This window comes from Lampetra planeri, chromosome 37, assembly GCF_965212315.1.
Source record: "Lampetra planeri chromosome 37, kcLamPlan1.2.h2, whole genome shotgun sequence".
NCBI classification, from domain to species: Eukaryota; Metazoa; Chordata; class Hyperoartia; order Petromyzontiformes; family Petromyzontidae; genus Lampetra; species Lampetra planeri.
Genome location: NC_136143.1, coordinates 9,680,101 through 9,698,546, shown reverse-complemented (window position 1 = coordinate 9,698,546; position 18,446 = coordinate 9,680,101). Strand labels below are relative to the sequence as shown.

The 18,446-nt window shown below is 55.3% G+C and overlaps 1 protein-coding gene across 1 annotated transcript; it reads right to left on the bottom strand.

The window, feature by feature from the left end:
• Window positions 1-4,070: 4,070 nt before the first annotated feature.
• Window positions 4,071-17,981, bottom strand: SMYD4 (SET and MYND domain containing 4). The gene is made up of 14 exons (XM_078612057.1): window positions 17,691-17,981; window positions 15,131-15,275; window positions 14,507-14,596; window positions 13,256-13,501; window positions 12,757-12,977; window positions 12,023-12,285; window positions 11,276-11,495; window positions 10,820-11,061; window positions 9,637-9,849; window positions 8,694-8,854; window positions 7,913-8,066; window positions 6,733-6,849; window positions 5,524-5,647; window positions 4,071-5,251 (listed from the first exon to the last, which is right to left on the bottom strand). The coding sequence occupies exons 1-14, from the start codon at window positions 17,918-17,920 to the stop codon at window positions 5,104-5,106; spliced, it is 2,574 nt and encodes an 857-aa protein (XP_078468183.1). The 5' UTR covers window positions 17,921-17,981; the 3' UTR covers window positions 4,071-5,103.
• Between the last annotated feature and the right edge of the window lie 465 nt (window positions 17,982-18,446).

The following is an 18,446-nucleotide window of genomic DNA, read 5'->3' as shown; positions in this document are numbered from 1 at the left end:
CGAACCTGTTTATTTTCTTCCAAGTTCATATGACGCTTGTTTATCGATGTCTCGAGCCAGGCGCGCGGTGGGCATCGGGGGCAGTGGGCGCGTTTGGGGGTGGCGGGAGGGCTGGGAACCCGAGGGTCAGGGAAGACCCCGTCTCCGAAGATGGCTGGGAGAATCCACGGGCTCGAGGTGTCACCCACGGGCTCGAGGTGTCACCCACGGGCTCGAGGTGTCACCCACGGGCAGATGGGCCCCCCATGTGAGAGCGAGAGAGGGGATGGGCGCCGCGGTTGGCGGAGTGTGGGAACGCGAGGCCATCCTCCTCCTCGTCGTCGTTCCTCGTCAGCCTTCACACCTCCGCAGATTCCACTCGAGGCATAAACCAGCCGCGCAGGTTTTACTTCGCGACCGACTGCGTCCCAGGGTTTTCGCGGTTTCGCGGAGGTCATCACTCCCGGCGTGGTTTCGTGTCGAGCGAACGGCACAGTCACGAAACAAGGAGTCTGGAGTCGAAACGGCGAACTCTTCCCCCGCGGGCATCGCCCCTCGGGCCCCCTCCGAGTAGAACCCTGCCCGAACATGCCAATGCAATGTCCCTACCAAAAATGTATGTGTACGTACGCTAAACTTCTTTCACACCGTAAGTAGCCAAACCGCGCTAATCGGATGTGCAGGGGGTGGGGGGGATAGGAACAAACTAAACACAAAACGCAGTTGTGAAGAAATTAGTTTTCAATCTGGATTTAAAAGTGCATAGCTCCAGTGGCTTCATAATATTGGAAGAGCGTTCCAGACGGCCACAGATTTAAACTGAACACCGCTCATGAATGCAATTGAGTGCTAGAGAAACCTTATTATTCATCTTCATATCGCGCACGCGCACCTCACATTTTATTTCTCAGATTTCTCCACCTCAGGAATGTAAGGAAGTTACACCCCTGACATTGAAATGGTGATTGGGCCGAGGAATGCTCTGCCGGGTGGATTGTACCTTGTTCTTACAAGAACAAATCTTCCCGTCATGCAACGTGCCAACAACATTTTATGCTACTTTTAACATGCGTTTATTTAGTAGTCGTTTATTTAATTTTAATCGAGTGGTTGCCTGTTACTCGATAGCTATTAATAGTGAACATATTCATGTCAACATGAAACGTAGTCAAACGAAAGCATTTTTTATTGTTTTAATTCTTATCAGGCCACAGTGTGTAAACAAGTGCAGTCTACACACTCGAATAATCCTCTCTTTCTCCCATTCTGGCCTCTTTATATTTCTGTGCTATGAAGAAGTGTCATTGCCCCCAAAACGTCACCTATTATATTATTTTCATTTTAAGACCGTAGTCTTATTGACAGAATGTGTCGCGTCGAGTTCATCTGCTGAACAGATGCCATTTTTTTATTTAAAGCTTTTGTGACTGCAGGGATTTCTATTCTTGGTTCTTTCGGTAAAGTCACGTAGAAGGGAAGATTTGTTCTTGTATATTTTTATTCTTTTATTATTTCCCTTCTACGTGACTTTACCGAAAGAACCAAGAATAAGATGCCATTTTCTTAATTCATGAATTCATGACCCGCCCACCCCGAGTGTAAACATTTTTTTTTTCAGGAGCCGTCTCACATTGGCACGATGACAAAAAATTCCTCCGTTTTATTTCATTCGTCAAAAAGCTGTGGGGGAGGAGGGGGTTGGCAACCCGAACCGTCTCAGCGACGCTTTTCCTGGATAAACCCGAGTGGCTAATTCATAAACCGAGGAGCGACTATTTCACAAGCCTCCTCCCTCGCCCCCCCCCCCCATGTTTCCAGCCACATCCCAGGTGTCGCTGACGCCTCTAGTTTACACCGGGCGAGAACCCCGACTGCTGTAAGAGGGACACGTCATTAGGTGACGATGATGATGATGATGCGGTGGTGCACAGAGCACAAACAAACTCAACACGATCGTAAATCACACTGCGGCTTAACAACAACAAAATCACTGGCGATTTAACGCGCAGTAGACTTTCGCGACCAATATCATCCATCCAAATACAGTTTTTTGTGGTTAGATCGTGTAAATTTAGATCGCGTAAATTTTTGATCACGTAAATTTACGCGATCTTAAATTTAGATCGCGTAAATTTACTACTAAAGGCACTCTTTGACACAAACCTAAAAAAACCTTCAATATTGATCACTGGCAATGTTTCAGGCAACACGCCTTCTTCACAGTGCATAAAGAGCTCAGAAGGGTAGAGTGGCCTCTCTTTGCGATGTGAAGAAGGGCCAATGCCTGAAACGTCACCTATAAACCTTCTCTGTCCAAGGCCACAGTGTTATTGAAGGAATGAGTTGAGTAAAAAAAATTCTCTATACAAAATATAAAAGGGAAATGCACTGCGGGGCCTTCCTATCAAAGAGTGCGTTTAGTGTTTCTCGACAAAGGACAATAATTACCAGCGGCGGTCTCCTGCCATGGGAATGTGGAGTTGCCAATCACAGGGCTCGGTGGTCAGTGATGGAGAGGACGATTTAACTTTCGCTCGACTCGCCGTGGCCAAAGAGGCAAGCTTCGGTCGCACCACGGTCCGTCGCGTCTCCCACACCTCTGCCCCTCCGAGCTCCCCGTGTGTTTAATGAACTTCCAGCGGGACCGTTAAACACGTGTGTGCAGGGAGCGTGGGAGTTTCCCTCGACGATCTTGCCAACAACGACCGCGGCGAGAACCACTTAATGCGCGTCAACCGAGCGGCGCTCCTGCGCTGGGGCGTTCGCACCTCGGCGCCTGGGCCATCGCGAGACGTGTCGGCCTCCCACAGGGAACCTCTGGTGGAGCTGCACGGGAAGGTGGGAGGGTGCGATGGGGGAGGAGGGGGGGGTGGTAGGAGGAGGAGGGGGGGGTGGCGGGGGGCTTGGTCAGGGGAGACAGGGGCGCGAGCAACCTCACGGTGTTTGACTAAATTTTCAAAAGATGAAGAGTATATTGGCAGCGGTGCACACGTACAAAAAACAAAAGACGTTTCAGACAATGACCTCTGACCGTGGCTCTTCATCACTTTGCAATGGAGGAGGGCTCCAGTGCCCACAACGTCACTGATTCTGTGTATTTTTGTACTCTTGAGGGGCAGTGTTATTGACAAATGTGTTGCGTTTTTGTTGTTTTACAGACAGGTCGTGCCCGGATACCAGAGGTCCAAAGTATCTCCCTGGGTAAAATGAACATGGGGAAAACAATTTTTTTCTATTGGCATGCTGGTGGTGGAAACTCCACATTCTTACGTAAGAAAGCGATGTCTGCAGGACAACGGTTTCCATCCCACACAGTGGTTCTAGTTTTATGAACCCTGCAGAGAGGATGACGATCATTGACCAAGCCAGACTATGATAGACATTTGAGCTTTCATTTTATTTTTCTACCTACGTGACTTTACCGAAAGAACCAAAGAGTATGGATTCCTGCGGTAACGAAAGCTTCAAATCAAGATTTAGCTTTCAACTTTGCAATTGCGATTTGAGTGCCCGTTTGCCCGTAGTGGTAGCTGCACTTGGGCTGTTTGTGGTTGTTCGGTGACAAAACTGGAAAATGCAGAGAGACTCCCCGAATATGAATCACGACTGCCTGCAAATTTCGTGCACATCGTCCTGGAAAATTCCGGTCGTAACCATTCGGAATGCTCGAAAATGTCTGCTACTGCGCGAAATGAACCTGCCGACTTGACATCCTTGCGCACCGTTCGCCCCCAGCTCATCGATGGCCTCGCTGCGTGTTCCCTTAACGTGCGGGGGCTCTCACGAGGGCTTTGTGCCGCTATTTTTTATTTCACATTTTAATTTTGTTAACAGCCTCGACCGAAACGCGTCGCTGCCGTCGTGCCGGACGATAACCGACCGCGTTCACGCAGCGTTAGCCGCGCGGCACCGAGGTTCAAGGGACTCCCTCCTCCTCCGCGTGCCGCCCGACACCCGGCGGGGAAGCTTCTCACAGCCAGGGCGTAACATCGCCACGCGCGGTGCGGACGGTGCGACTTTGCGATAAGCACACGTGGCGGCTCGTCGTCGCTCGTGGCACGCGCGCCCCCTCCACCCCCCCCCGCCCCAACCACGCTCCTCCCCTGGACCCCAACGACGGCGAGTGTCACGCTACCGAGCTGACACCTCTCGAGACGCCGGGTCAAAAGTCCCGGTCACGTCCGGGGTGCTCAAGTGCGGTGGAGTTGGCGGCCGGAGCGCGGTCACCGCCCATGACTGTACAAAGAAATCGCATTTAATCCAATTTGGTTTTACACGTGAGCTGCCTTACTTGCGGGCCATGACAACTCGATAGTGCAATCGCGATGTAGAGAGCAACTGGTAATGACAACCGCATCCTAAGATGCTGCTCAAAGCAAGTGAGGGAACTGCGTCCCGGGGGAAAATCAACAGCTGCAAATATTCTGGACTCTGTATGCCCAAAGGTAAAGGTGCGGCCCTGCAACTGCTGGCTCACGGCGCCGCTGGTAGAGCGGCCTCCACCCAACGGAGCTCACAAGGCTATTGTATATACTGCATTGGAACGCTCTTCCTTCCGATATTAGGAAGCCACTGGAGCTATGCACTTTTAAATCATCATCTAGATTGAAAACTAATTTCTTAAAAACTGCTTTTAGTGTTTAGTTTGTTGTCCTTCCCACGCACCTCCGATTAGCACCACTCGCGACGTACGGTGCAAAAGAAGTTCAACATACATATATATATACCATTTATATGAAGAGGCGTGATTGCCACGTGATGAACGCTGCAGGGCACATACAAGGCGCTGCTCCTTCGTGTTGATAAGAGTCTTTGGTACGGCTTAGGCAGAGCAAGCGTTACACCCACCCAGCGCCCCACCAATCCACGTGAATTTTTGGGGTGTGACGATATGTGCCCCGCGCTTCGGAGTTGGTAGCCGCAGTTGCACACCGTCTACTGCAGCGACTCCAGAAGTAGTTCTTCCACGTCACCTTACGGTTGGGGGGAGGGGAGGGGGGGGAGGTGATTCTCTGACACCGCCGCCTGCCGCCAAGCTGCGGACGGAGAAATCCTGGTCTCGTGGGCGCGTTGCCGACAGAACGTAGCTCGTTTGGGAATAAACGGAAAACCCGCCGCGGCCCACTACGACGCGGAGGAGCGGGAGAGGAAGGCGAGCAGGCAGCGGCGCATGTCACGCAGCTCCTGCACGGGGGGGTGGTCCTCGCCAAAGTGGAGGCTGAGCAGGGCGGCCGCTCTCTCTTCCACCTCCAACGCCTCCCGCACCTGGCGCCTGGACGACAGCAGCACACGAGCATCGTCGTGGGTGAGGCGGGTAACGAACCGTTCGGGGGGGAGGGGGGGCGCGGGGGGACCCATAACACCTGGGTCTGTCCCGTGACCTCTCGTCAGCGAAACGTCGACACTTCACGTGGCCTCAACGTGCACCGAGTCTGGCACAAGCGCCGTGGTGACGTCAGCGCCACTTAGTGGCGAATGGCGGCTGTTGTTGTTGTTTGTGTGCATGTGTGTACACGTGCGTACACGATGTGTGCTGCGAGTTACCCGTTGAAGAGGAGCTGCGTGAGCTTGAAGAGCTCGTAAGCCGTCTCGGGGCTGCCGGGCCCAAACCGCGCCTCCACGGACACCAAGCTGCTGCGGAGGTGGCGAGCCGCATCCTCCCACCGCCCTGCAGCCACCAACGCAGACGCGCGCATTAGCACGGCGGCATGGAGGTTCCTGGCACACCATGAGTTCGTCACACCGCGGGCTCTATCACAAAACAAGGTCGGCCACACCATGGGCTGGACACACCGGCGGACCAGCTGCACCATGGGGTTGGGCCCACTCCATGTGAGCGGCCACAACACGAGGTTTGGACACTCCGTGAGACTGGGCGGTATAAGAAACCGATCACATTACAAGGTTCGGCCACCTGGCGAGGCTGGGAACACCACGGCGTAGGGCGTGGTGGCAAAGGAGATCCATTGCTTTGGAGGCGAGCGTTGGTGGATCACGTGCAGATTTGCAAACGTGGGCTCCATGGTTGACCAAGAAATGGCAGTACAGCAAGTGGGTTGGTGAATGCATTTGTCGTGACCTTTTGAGTCTTGTTCGCCTTGCTACGAATATTCAGTTTCCTCTGCAGTCTACAAAGCTCTGCGGTCTACAAAGCTAAACGCTCATCATTAAAGTGCGATTGGTCAAACAACCCCAAGCAGGACCCCCATAGCATTACTGGGTGCTGCTGGTGTCTGATGCCTGGCCAGCCTATGCTGCTTGTTTCCTTCATCTGGGAGGAAAAAGCAGTACCCAGAATTCAACAAAGCGGTACAACCCGCACCTCTGATTAGTACGGTTGGCTACTTATAGTGAGAAAGAAATTCAACATACTCACGATTTAACTTTTTATTTTTTTATTTTATCAGGTAAGGCCCACTGAGCTATATAGGTCTTTTTTAGAAGCGGCCTGGCTACAAATTATAGCTCAACGAAGTGGCTTATCACGTGGAATTTTATAGACAGCCAAAAACTCTAAACGCATGTTTCTAAATGTGGAGGGTAAAAACGAGAGGATCCGGAGAAAAGTCCACGTCACTACAAATATACAGCAGCAGGCGTCAGGGTCAGGATCGAACCCACGACCTCCTGCACACCAGGCGAGGTAGTCAACATCTCACCACCGTGGCGCCCGCACTCATACATCACGGGACGGTGCACGACACCGCCGCACAAACGCACGCGGCGGAGACGCAGCCCGGTTGCTATGGTTACCTTGTGCGGCGAGCACCTGCGCGAGGCAGTCCGAGGCCTCGCCCAGAGTGGCGTGGAGAGGGTTCAGCAGGCCACGGCCGCGGCGCAGACACTCGCCCAGCACCTCGGACGCGACCTCTGACCGCACGGGAGGAAGGGTGCGCACGGTGGTGGGGGGTGGGGGGAGGGCGGCACCGATAACCGAGTCACCTGACCGCCTTCCGCCGCTCCGTAAGCGTCGCCGACGGGAAACGAAGCTACGTCGGCAGCCTCTGGTCTGGGCCGAGTTTGCCGGTGCTATGCGCACCGCTTTTCAGTATCTAATAACAGGTCAGCTCGCACACTGTTGAACTTTTGAACTTCTGGGGTGTGATTTGAACTCCCATCCCCCCCATCCCCCCAGTATTTTTAAAATTTTTGGGTCCCCAGAAAACCCGTTGTGTGTACAGGTTTGTGTGTGCGTGCAGAGGTGTCTGTGTGTGCTAACAGGTGTGTACAGGTGTGTGTGGGTTTACAGTCGTGTACAGGTAAGAATATATGTACAGATGTGCATATAGGTGTGCATGGCATACAGATGTCTACATAGGTGTATCTAGGTGTGTGTGTACAGGTGTGAGTACAGGTGTGTGTGTATGCTGGTGAGCATGTCTGTACAGCTGTTTGTGCTGGTGAGGGTGTTTGTAGAGGTGCGAATGTTTGCACAGGTGTGTAGAGGTGTGAGAATACAGATGAGTGTGTACACGTGTATCTGTATAGGTATGTGCGTGTACAGGTGAGTGCATGGGGAGTGGTGGCAAAATGGCTAGGGCACTGCGTTTAAAACCCGGCAACGCAATATTGATTCCTGCTCACAGCTCGCATTTGCGACGAATATTAGAACTGAATCAGAATATTTGTTTTTACTGGAGGAATCCGATGAGCTATGAAGCTCTTTTTGCACAGATGTCCAGCAATGTGTTAATAGGTTGTAACTGATCCCGTGACTCCCCTAGGTCGACTCATCCGTAAATTAGTACCCGGAGAGTTACCGGGGAGGTAACGGCGGCCTTTGTCGTGTTGGCCACCCACAACATATTGTGCCGTGTACCGACTCGCGTTCCCCAACAGCACTTGCCGCCCGACAGTCTGGCAAGGGCTATCCGGGGGATCTTTGCCTTCGGTGCGTTGCACGGTGAGCGCGCGGCGGGGGGGGGTGCCTCACCGGGTTTCCCGTGCTCCTCGAACGCGCTCCGAGCGCGAGCGACCAGCGCACGCAGCTCCGCGTGCGACGCCAGGAGTGGCGCGCGCGGGAAGCGGAGCCTGCAGCGCACGGACGAGCACTCCATCTCCTCCACGGGCGTGCTCTCAACCCCGCGCTGTTGGCAGCAGAAGTGTGTCACGAGCCGTGTTAGTGAGCTGTGTGTCATGATATGTGTTGTAAGCTGGTCTTAGGCCTCCCCTTGGTCGACTCAGCCTCAAATTAGCACCTGGTGCGGTGTGTAAACATCGCCTACTAGGGAGACAAAGGCGGCCAGGCGTGGTGCTGGCCACCCACCCACTTCGTGTGCCGTGCCGACCTTCATAGTTGCTGCTCGCTAAAAGCACTTGCCCCAACAGTCTGCAAAGGCCACACGGGGGCAGCTTTGGCTTTTGTTTGTTTTTGAACCCAGCATCGAGTTTAATAAACACGCCGCGTTGCATCTGTCGGCTGCCGTGCTGCCGACACGGCGGGGGGCGGAGGGAAAGGAGCGATGGCCGCTCTCCCAGTCGAGCACCGCTCACCCCAGAGGCGACACTTTTGACAGGTCCATGTGTGAACGGGCGTGGTGCTGGCCACCCACCCCCCTCGTGCACCGTGCCGGCCTTCATGGACGCTGCTCGCGAACGGCACTTGCCCCAACAGTCCGTTCAAGCAATACGGGGGTGGGGGGCGGGATCTTTGTCTTTGCGTGCGCGTGCGTGTGCGTGCGTGTGTACCCTGAGCGTGATATCTGTGAGCCGACCTTCAGGAAGGAGCCGCAGCTCTCGCAGAGGAACGCGTCGTGGGGGGGCGGTCCCCCCCTCTCCTCCTCCTCCGCGCACGCCGCACACGCGCACTCGAAGCGGTACTGTGAGCGCAGCAGCCGCCGCCGCTCCGGCCCCTCCATCCGCTCCGCCTGCGGCCCTGGTACACGGTACACGCATACACGAACACGCATACTCCCTTAACCTAAGTTTCTCTTCCCCTACTTTTCCCTTCCCACATGAAAGTACACGCACACACGTCGCGCTCGGTCCCCACTCGGTGGGCCAGTGAGTCCAATCTCCTCCCTCCTCGACGGTATTTAGGTCTCCGGGATTTCTTTACCCCCCCCTCCCCCGCCCTACGTCGCGGTTCGTGCTCTGTATCGGGTTCTAAATAAAAGAAGAAAAAAAATCGGTTCGGATGGAACGCTACCTGCTGCTGCGAAAGTGCAGCGCCGGGACGGTGATGCTGGCCGCCGATTTTCGCGAGCACGGCTAAATCCCCGACCCGGAATAATCCGCCCCGCAGGTGACAACTCCATAGCTGTCAATCCGTATGGTTCACCCCGTATTCTTGTACAGGGAAATTGAGTTTTCAGGTTCACACAGCGTACAACCGTTTCAATATGGACAACATTTTTTCAATATTTGTTTGTGTTTCTCCCTCGTGATGCGACTTTGTCGGATGAACGTTGAGATTTACAAGGGGCAGGGGGTGACCAATAAAGTCTGAAATGGTCTGTAGTAAGGCAGGGCGCTGACAAGGAGTTGACAGGTATGCAACTCCCTGGGTCGAGCGTACGAGCGCATGGCTCGCGCGACCACCACCGTGCCCACCCCCCGCCCAGCCCGCCCCCCCCCCCCCGCCCGCCCAGCCCGCCCCCCCCCCCCGCCCAGCCCGCCCCCCCCCCCCCCGCCCAGCCCACCCCCGTGTGCGCCCACCGTAGCAGTGGAGCAGCTGCTCGCCGGCGAGGATCGGCGCGGCGGCCCGCACGGTGAGGACGGCGCCACGGAACGCGAGGCTCACGTTGGGGCGGCACGCGTGGTTGAGCAGGCTCGCCACGGGGAACAGCGCCACCGCCACGCGCCGATGCTCGCTGCTCTCCACCGCCGTCCCCGCCGCCGCCGCCGAGGGAGAGCGGGGCGCGGGGAAAGCTGCAAAGGTGGGGGGTGAGTGGTTATGTAGCAGTGGCGAGCGCCCAACAGGCATACGCCGCACATCACATACGCTGCACATACAACACACGAAACACGTATCGGTTTAACACGTGGTAGGCTTTCGCGACCAATATTATTCATGATCAACGTTTTTGGGTTTAGATCGCGTTATTTACAAATGTGTCGTAACCCTCCACCACCCGACACGTATGTGGAACTTATTTCGCGCCGTACATAGCCAACCGTTCTAATCGCAGGTGCGGAGGATATAATGATACAATGATCACCGGTCCGAGTCACATCTCACTCCAGTTCAGTATTGGCCAGGAGATTGTGGAGGACGGTGTGGGCGTGATGAGACCACATCGTGAGCCGCGCCCTCGTTTCACTCGCTCTTATATTCATTTCTACTCTCCGCTACGTCACCGTTGTGAAATTTGAACAAATCGGCCCCATGGGCCACGAGGGTGCGTGGCATTCCACTCATCCCGTTCTATCTCCATGCACTGTTGAAGCGCGAATTTTGATTGAAATCAAAGCGTCACGCAACATGATTGTTTCTTGTCAGCATGGATCAGAGGTCGCAAACGGGTTTTGATTCCTTACCCGTACCCGTACCCGGCCGCACCAAGGTCACAAATGGGTACCCGTACCCGTATCCGGCCGGGTACGGGTACCCGTTCCCTACCTGTACCCGTACCCTACTCGAAATGAGTGACAAACGGTTACTCACCAGTGACTCACGGCCTACCCGTACCCGGCCGCACCAGGGTCGCAAACAGCTACCCGTACCCGTACCCGGCCGGGTACGGGTAGCCGGGTATCGTATAGGGTACGGGTATCGGGTATCCGGTTGCGACCTCTGGCATGGATACACGTGCGGTGGTCAGACAGCAAAGACGGGCAACAGGGACACACAACACGTGTCATCGCGCAGCGCGGTGACGGGGCGCACGAACGACATCACCTGTGCCGCTGCTCAGCGTGGTCACGGCGTACGCGTTGCACCACAGCTGCAGCAGGTGGCGCAGCAGCAGCGTCCCCACCAGCAGCAGCTCGCCCTGGAGCTCGGCGGGTGCGACCCCGTGACCCCCGGCCCCCGTCGCCCCCTCGTCCTCTCGCCCGGCGCCGCTCCGCCCCGACTCCGGTGATGGCGCCGTACCGCCCGGCGCTCCGCTCAGAAAGGAGAAGCCCAGCTCGTGGAGGTGCCTGCTCACGACGACCATCGCACGGAATTTAAACCGGAGCGGGGGGAGTGGGCGGGAATCTACAGAGCCGCCCATTCCGGTTGTACGCACGCACCCACCGGTACGTATGCCCGTCACACCGCTGTGTGCCGTCATTCACACTACCACCGCCCCCCCTCCCCTCCAAAGAGGTGGTGGTGTTGCCCCCCCCTGACCCCCCGCCCCCCACCCCGTACCTGCACACGGCAGCCGCGGCCCAGGCAAGGGGCAGGATGTGCGCGGTGTCGCGCGCATCCGCGTGAGTCACCAGGTGGTAGGTGGCTCGGTAGTCGCTGCGATAAACCGCGTCCTCCCCGCACCCGGCGATCTTCACCGCGGACGCAGCCGCCGATACCGTCGGAGTTTTATCCACACGCGGTGTTTCGGCGGCAGCCGATCTCGGCGCCGGCGTTCCAGCTGCGTCCGTGGGCAGCGTTACGGGGATGTCATGGACGGACAAGTAAATTCAAATCCGTATTACATGAGACAATAGTGAGGACAGGCAACGGCAAATGAATCTAAAACACGGAATTATGCAAAGTGTGTGTCCATTAGCTCCCCGTTGTGTTTTCGTGTCATGCCGCGGGTTTTTCGGTGTCATGTCCAACGTTTTTGCCCCGCGTGCTAGGAGCTTCTTCAGGATTTGAATTCCTAAAGCAGCTCCCGGCAGGTGGACCGAAACGTCGGACATTACACCGAACAACACACGGGTACCACCCGATAACATGTCAGAGTTAAGCGGCACGACAGAGAAAACTGACTCAGTGGTATTTGCAAACGGAGTTGCAGCTGGGCTCATTTGCAGTCGCACCTCTAGAGCATTGTTCTTCACTAATTTTCAGAAGGGGGGCCGCACGTAAGGCCACCAGGGCCGCCAGTGGCCCGCGGGGCCTTGCAACGAAGACCGCTGCTCTAGAGGGAGTCGGTTTCCGCACGGTCCGTACCTATCTCCGCTTCGCTGCCGGCGCCACTGGGCGCGTCGCGCAGGAAGTCGGCGCACGTCCGCGCGATCTCCTCGTCGCCCCCGCTGGCTTCTCCGCTCACGGCGGCCGCGACGTCATGCGGCCCGGCGATGAGCAGAGTCCTGAGGCTCGCCTGTACGAAGGGGCCCAGGCCCTGCAGGAGGCCACGGCGCGCGAGGGCACACTCCACGCTGCCGTGATGGCGGCTCCGCACCGCCGCGTCCCGGCACGACTCCCCACAGAACCTGAAAGAGGCCAAGAGTGGCGCTCGATGGGCATTGAGATTCTAGTGGAGGTCAACAGGCTCTGTTTTAATCATGACAATAATTACTTAATCGTCCTCATGATCATCAGCGGCAGCCACGATCAAACTACTTTGGGACGGAGGCCTCCCCGTGCCTTGGGGGTCATGGGCATTATCTGAATATGCTTCACCACACTGGTCAGCTGGAGTTGGTGGTGGGGAGCAGGCGCTGTGAGCATAGAAGTACACTCCAACATGAAATTTTTCTGCACTGCCTCCTGCTGATAACGTCACCCTATAACATAGCCTTCATCACGGTCTAAACGAACGCCCGTCTACTCATGCCCCGGTCATTCTCGAGTGGCAGGAACATTGATGATTGGCTGATAGCACCGGTGACACGGACGACAGTAAGAGTCAGGGGGGTGTTTTTGTATCCGGGCATCATTAAGAGGCGATGCTCTTGGCTCACCGTGCGTAGCTGCAGCGCTGGCACGGCACCGGCAGCACTGGCTCGGCCTCGCGCAGGCAGCGGTGGCAGCAGCGCTCCTCCGGGGGCAGGGCCCCCTCGCGCTCCGCGTCGGCGTCGGGGGCGACGGCGCTGGCGAACGCCGGCTCCACGAGGAGCGACTCCCCCGGGTGGAGGTCGCGCGCCGCCACCAAATGCCTCCCCGAGTGCTCGCTCCAGCGCAACTGGAAGCAAAGGGCAGCGTCGGGAAAGGTCACAGGTTTCCTTCACAACTCACCCTTCCATTCAATTCATTTCTTAGGTGTCAATGTTATAACGATTTGGTTATGCACCAAATGATTGCTTTTAAATACGGGGAAAACTGCATCATAACTCAGAGAACACGGTAATCACATGGCAATCAAACTGAGCATTTTTAATCTCCGCTCTTGGACACGTCGAATTAGACTTCTCCGCGTGTCGCCCCTTGTGTCTCAGCTGGATGCCGCTTTTATCCTCGTACCTCCACAGACACTCGCTCCCCCGCGCCTCCTCCGTTCTCCGTGAGCGTCTCGTCACGCCCACAACCCCCGGCGCCCGAGACGTCCGGATTGCCCACGGCGGCGGCAGCGGCAGTGGGATTGTCGCCTGGGTTTTGCCGCGCGCGCTCCAGCGCGGCTAGAGCATCCGCGCGACGAGACAGTAGCTTGTGGGCGAGGCGCGCGGGGTAGCCGTTCGCCAGCGCGCGGCCGATGTCGTCCAGACAGGCCTGGCCATTCCCCCATAACGGGGGGGGGGGGGGGAGGAATTTCGTGAGTGAGGCCACAGCGCGCGACCCGCATTACAACTGCCAAAGTAAAACGCCCCGTTGCCCCCTTTCTGCGGCCTCCGTAGGGTCTAATGAGGGCGGGTGAGAGTGACGGCCGCCACGGGGGCAGTGGCGTCAGAAGTGAAGAGAATTTTGGACCACTGGGACACGATCGTTTCCTTCACCGATATCTCCTGGCAGTGTCTCTCCACTGCCCTCAGCCCGTCGCTGCGTACTTCGACTGAGACAGCTTCCATCCTGTCCAATGTCTAATGCATGAAATCAAGCACTAGCCCTGCCTTTGCCAAACTAGCCAATCAGGCACTATTGCTGCTATAAGGAAACCAGTCAAATCAGACACCACTTTTGCCGGACTGACAAATACACTACCCATACACCTGACCTTAGACCCATTCGCCTTAATGGCACTGGACCACTACACCTTAGCCCTGCTCATCTCTACTAAGAGGAGCCAGATGCTCACCTGCATCCATCATCGAGCCCTCACACCCTAGTCCTCAGACCCTTCTACTGGCTCCCAATACAAGCCCGGATCGACTACAAGATCGCACTGTCCTCAAAATCCTCCATTGCCTCGGCCATTTTCATCGTGCTTGACTCCCCTCCACGTGCGCTCCACTCCAGCAACTCGTGCCTCGTGTCAAAAACCTCCGAACCTTTAAACGGGAGGTCACTCTCCTGGGCGTCTCCATGTGTGTGCCTGCACTTCTGAAACCCTTCCTCTGTTCAAGTTGGGGCTCGCTGCACCGCTGGGTGAATTGTGCGGTTATGTTGAATTGTGCGATTATGGTTAACTGTGTGGTTCTGGTGAACTGTGTGGTTATGGTGAACTGTGTGGTTATGGTGAACTGTGTGGTTATGGTGAACTGTGTGGTTATGGTGAACTGTGTGGTTATGGTGAACTGTGTGGTTAACCGTGGGCATGAGTGTGTGAGAGCAGTGCACCTGGTGATGCTGCATGTGAAAGAGGGCGGCCGATCGGTTGGCGAATGCCAGGGCCTGCTCCTCGCTGCCCGGGGTTGCCAGGCAGATGCTCTGCGGTGGCACAAGATTGGTACGAGGAGGCACGAAACAGAAACGGCGATCAAATCAGAATCAGAATTATGAGCTATAAAGCTCTTTTTCTCAGATGTCCAGTAGGGGCAGGTCAGAACGTTACAACAACACATAATACAAAAACTCAATAGAAGTACAAAGTATTGGAAACGTAAGAAAATCCATGAAAGAATATACAAGATTTAACTTGTTTTTCAGAAGTGACCTGGCCACAAATGACAGCTCAACGAAGTGGCCCATGATGTGAAGACTTATAGCATTCACGAGAGGTGTAGCAGCCAAATTCCTGAAAAAGCTTCCAGCACGTGGAGCGAATCGTCGGACATCATGCCAACAAACTATGCGCGGTACAACCCGGAAAAACATCATAAAGCAATACAGCACAAACCCAAAAACCCACGCAGTGGCTTTTAACATTGGTTGGAAATCGTGAATAAACGGCGCAGTCGCAAACGGTCTCTGTGCCCAGAGAGACGTGGAGCATGGGACCCCTCTGGGTGCCCGAGTGGTTACCCTGGAGTAGCAGGACGCAGCTCGGCCGTTCTGCTCCTGCTGGAAGAAGCGGTTTCCTTCCTGGCGGTGGCGCAGGGCGCCCGCGGGGTCCTTGGCGGCGGCGAGCGGCGCGCACGTGCGACGCAGCAGCGCCTCGTCCTGCTCGCTGTTGGCATCACGCGGCACGGAGAATGACGGCGGGTCACGGCGACGCACGCAACACACGCAGCACCCGCGCCGTGTCCTGTCTGGACGTCCAGGCAACTCTCGACTGGAGCCTGGACGATTGACTGAAAATGACAATCCATTACTTTTTTCCTGATCGATTACTGGGTGGCCCAAGCAATTTATCAGGAAAAAAGTAATGGAAAACCGTTGATCAATTACTGGGTGGCCCAAGTAATTTATCAACGGTTTTCCTGTTACCTGATTAGTCAAGTAATCAAAATGCTAATTGGTCGATAATACTCAGTGTTTATTCCCTGGTATGCATGGATATTCTCTGCCTACCCAGGTGTCCTCCCACATGTCAAACTCTCATAAATGGAAATGGCCTAACATCGCAATATAGGACCCTCCTGAAAGTGTTGAGATTCAGCAGTGATTTTTTTAATGGACAAATAACATCACTGTTATTTATTGGGAGTGCATTGCTGTTCCACTCTCATTTTAAATGGATTGAATATTTAATTTAAATTTTCATGACTCAAACATGTTTTCCTTGCATTAATCTTGAACGGTAGTTTACGTTCTGTTTTGCACGGGGTATATTTTACGTTTACGCTTGGCAGCAGTTTAAAGTTTGGGTGCCACGCAAGTCAATCGTTATTGCAAGGGCCTCTCGCACCGACAGAAGTGACGGAGGAGTGTGGCCAGCAAAAGGTATTTGATGGTCCTGTTTGGCCCTAAGTAAGGACAAGGGTCCCCCAACCCTGTGGGACAGGACCCGTACTCCCCACTTCACGTCGACTGCCACGGCTGGCTACGTACGGTGCGAAAGAATCCCAACGTACACACAGCACGCGCAACGCCCCTGCCAAGTCACGCACGAGCTTTGCACACTCGGCAAACCTCCAACACACCTACGTACTCATGCACACAGTTGACATCTTCCACACGAGGCGACACAGCACACACGTCGTGCCACGCTCCTCCCATCACATCCTCACTTGCACGCTCTGTCTCACATCTTGGAGGTGGCCGGGTGGCTCAAGAGGTCAGAGGGTGCCTAGCCTGGTACCGCTGAGATTCACGGTTCGAATCCAGTTTATCAGCAACAGGTGAACCCGTGTTTTAAACTGGCTTCCCAAGCGTAGTAAAGTTGATGGTCTCAGCCCGGCTCACCAATGTTTGCACACGATAAAAACCCATCACATGACAGTTGGTTTTTCACTTAATTTGGCTAAACCATCCTGTGCATTAGCGAGTTCTGGCAGAGATGTGAGAAAGGTCACTTAAAAGTAATTTCAGTAGAAGATCCGTGCCATCAGCATTGCTGGGTCGCTAACGAGGCTTGGCACTGCTCCCAGAGGGGTTTTTGTTTTGCCTCCGGACGTGCCGGCAGCACTTGGAGAAACACGCGCCCCTTCACACGATCACTGTAGTGGACTGGAGACTCCATGTGATCAGGTGCGAACTGACAGACAAAAAAACCACACCAGGATGAATCTCATTTGCAAGTGAGCGAGTGACCTGGGCCATTCGTGTGCCGGTAAGGAAGTCGATGATTTTAATGTAGCCCCAAAACTCGAGGACCCTGACGCCAGCTCTGGCCCACTTGAGCTATGTCGCTCTTTTTCAGAAGCGACCTGGCGACAAATGATAGCCCAATTATGTGTTTAATCGTGTGGAAATGCATAGCAGCCAAATACTTAACGCGTGATTTCGATTTAAAGCTTTCGTGACTGCAGAGATTCATCTTCTTGGTTCTTTCGGTAAAGTCACGTAGAAAACGCGTGATGTTTAATTCTAAATGTGGAGGGAAAAGCGGAGAAAACTCCACGCGACCAAGGACACGCAGGCTCCAAATATACAGCGGCAGGCGTCATGGTCGTGATCGAACCCACACAACCCCCCCGTGTGTGCCAGGCGATGTAGTTAACGTGACACCCGTAAGGCTGAATTCACATCGTACAACTACCGCCATTCGCCACTAAGTGGCGTAGACGTCACCACGACGCTTGTGCCAGGCCATGTGCACCTTGAGGCCACGTGAAGTGTCACATCGTACAACTACCGCCATTCGCCACTAGGTGGCGTAGACGTCACCACGACGCTTGTGCCAGGCGATATGCACCTTGAGGCCACGTGAAGTTGTCACATCGTACACGCACCCCGACACAATCACTCCAGTGGCGGAAATTCCACATTCTCACGGCGGAATGCGGGCTGGTTGAAAGGGATGAGGAGGGGGGGGGGGAGAACCAGGCACAAGCAATGGAGAGAAGAAAGAGTGGCCATTCTTTTGCAAACACACCACACTGGCCCCCCAGTCGTGGGAATATGGAATTTCCACGAGGGTAGGTGGGGGGGGAGTCACTTGAACAAGGGGTTCCATCATCTCAATGGGTCCGGGCCCCACCTCCACTGCGACCAGCACCGGCGGACGAGCTTCGAGAGCGACGGATCGCCACGCTCCGTCTCATCTCTATCCCGCTCCCCCCTCTCATCCCCTCGGCTCCCCCGACCGCCCGGCTCCCTCTCGTCGCGCCCCGCGTCTATCCGCTCCCTGCTCCCCTTCTCGTCAACTCGCTCCGAGCCCCGAGCCTCGAGCGCGGCGCTCAGAGCCCTCGGCAGCAGCGGAGAAGCCATGCGGCCGGGGATGGATGGGGGTACACGCCGTGAACGCACTGTACGTACAGTACGCGCACGTGCTTATAGAGCCCCGCCCGCGCGCTAGCCCCGCCCACCAGCTAGCCCTACCCGCTAGCCCCGCCCGCTAGCCCCGCCCGCCCGCTAACCCCGCCCACCCGCTAGCCCCGCGCGCTTTAAACTATGACGTCACATCAAAATGCGCAACTTTAAATAAATATAGACGACACGTGCTACTTAATTAAATAGACTTTTTAATGCATGTTTTCTCCTACAACATCAGAGTGCAGCGCCACATTAAATACGCACTACAATGACAATAGTGTAAAGCGATTTGAAGCATGTTTTATTTATTTTGGGGGGGGGGGGGGGCAGAGCTTTGTGACGTCATATTTGAGGGGGGGGGGTCTGACTTTTTGTGACGACGGGGGGGGGGGGTAAAAATCGTCCAAAATCGCGTGACGTCATTTATGGACGGCCCCTTAGGTTTCAGGGATGTCTGTTCGCAAGTCTCAACTTTACTCCT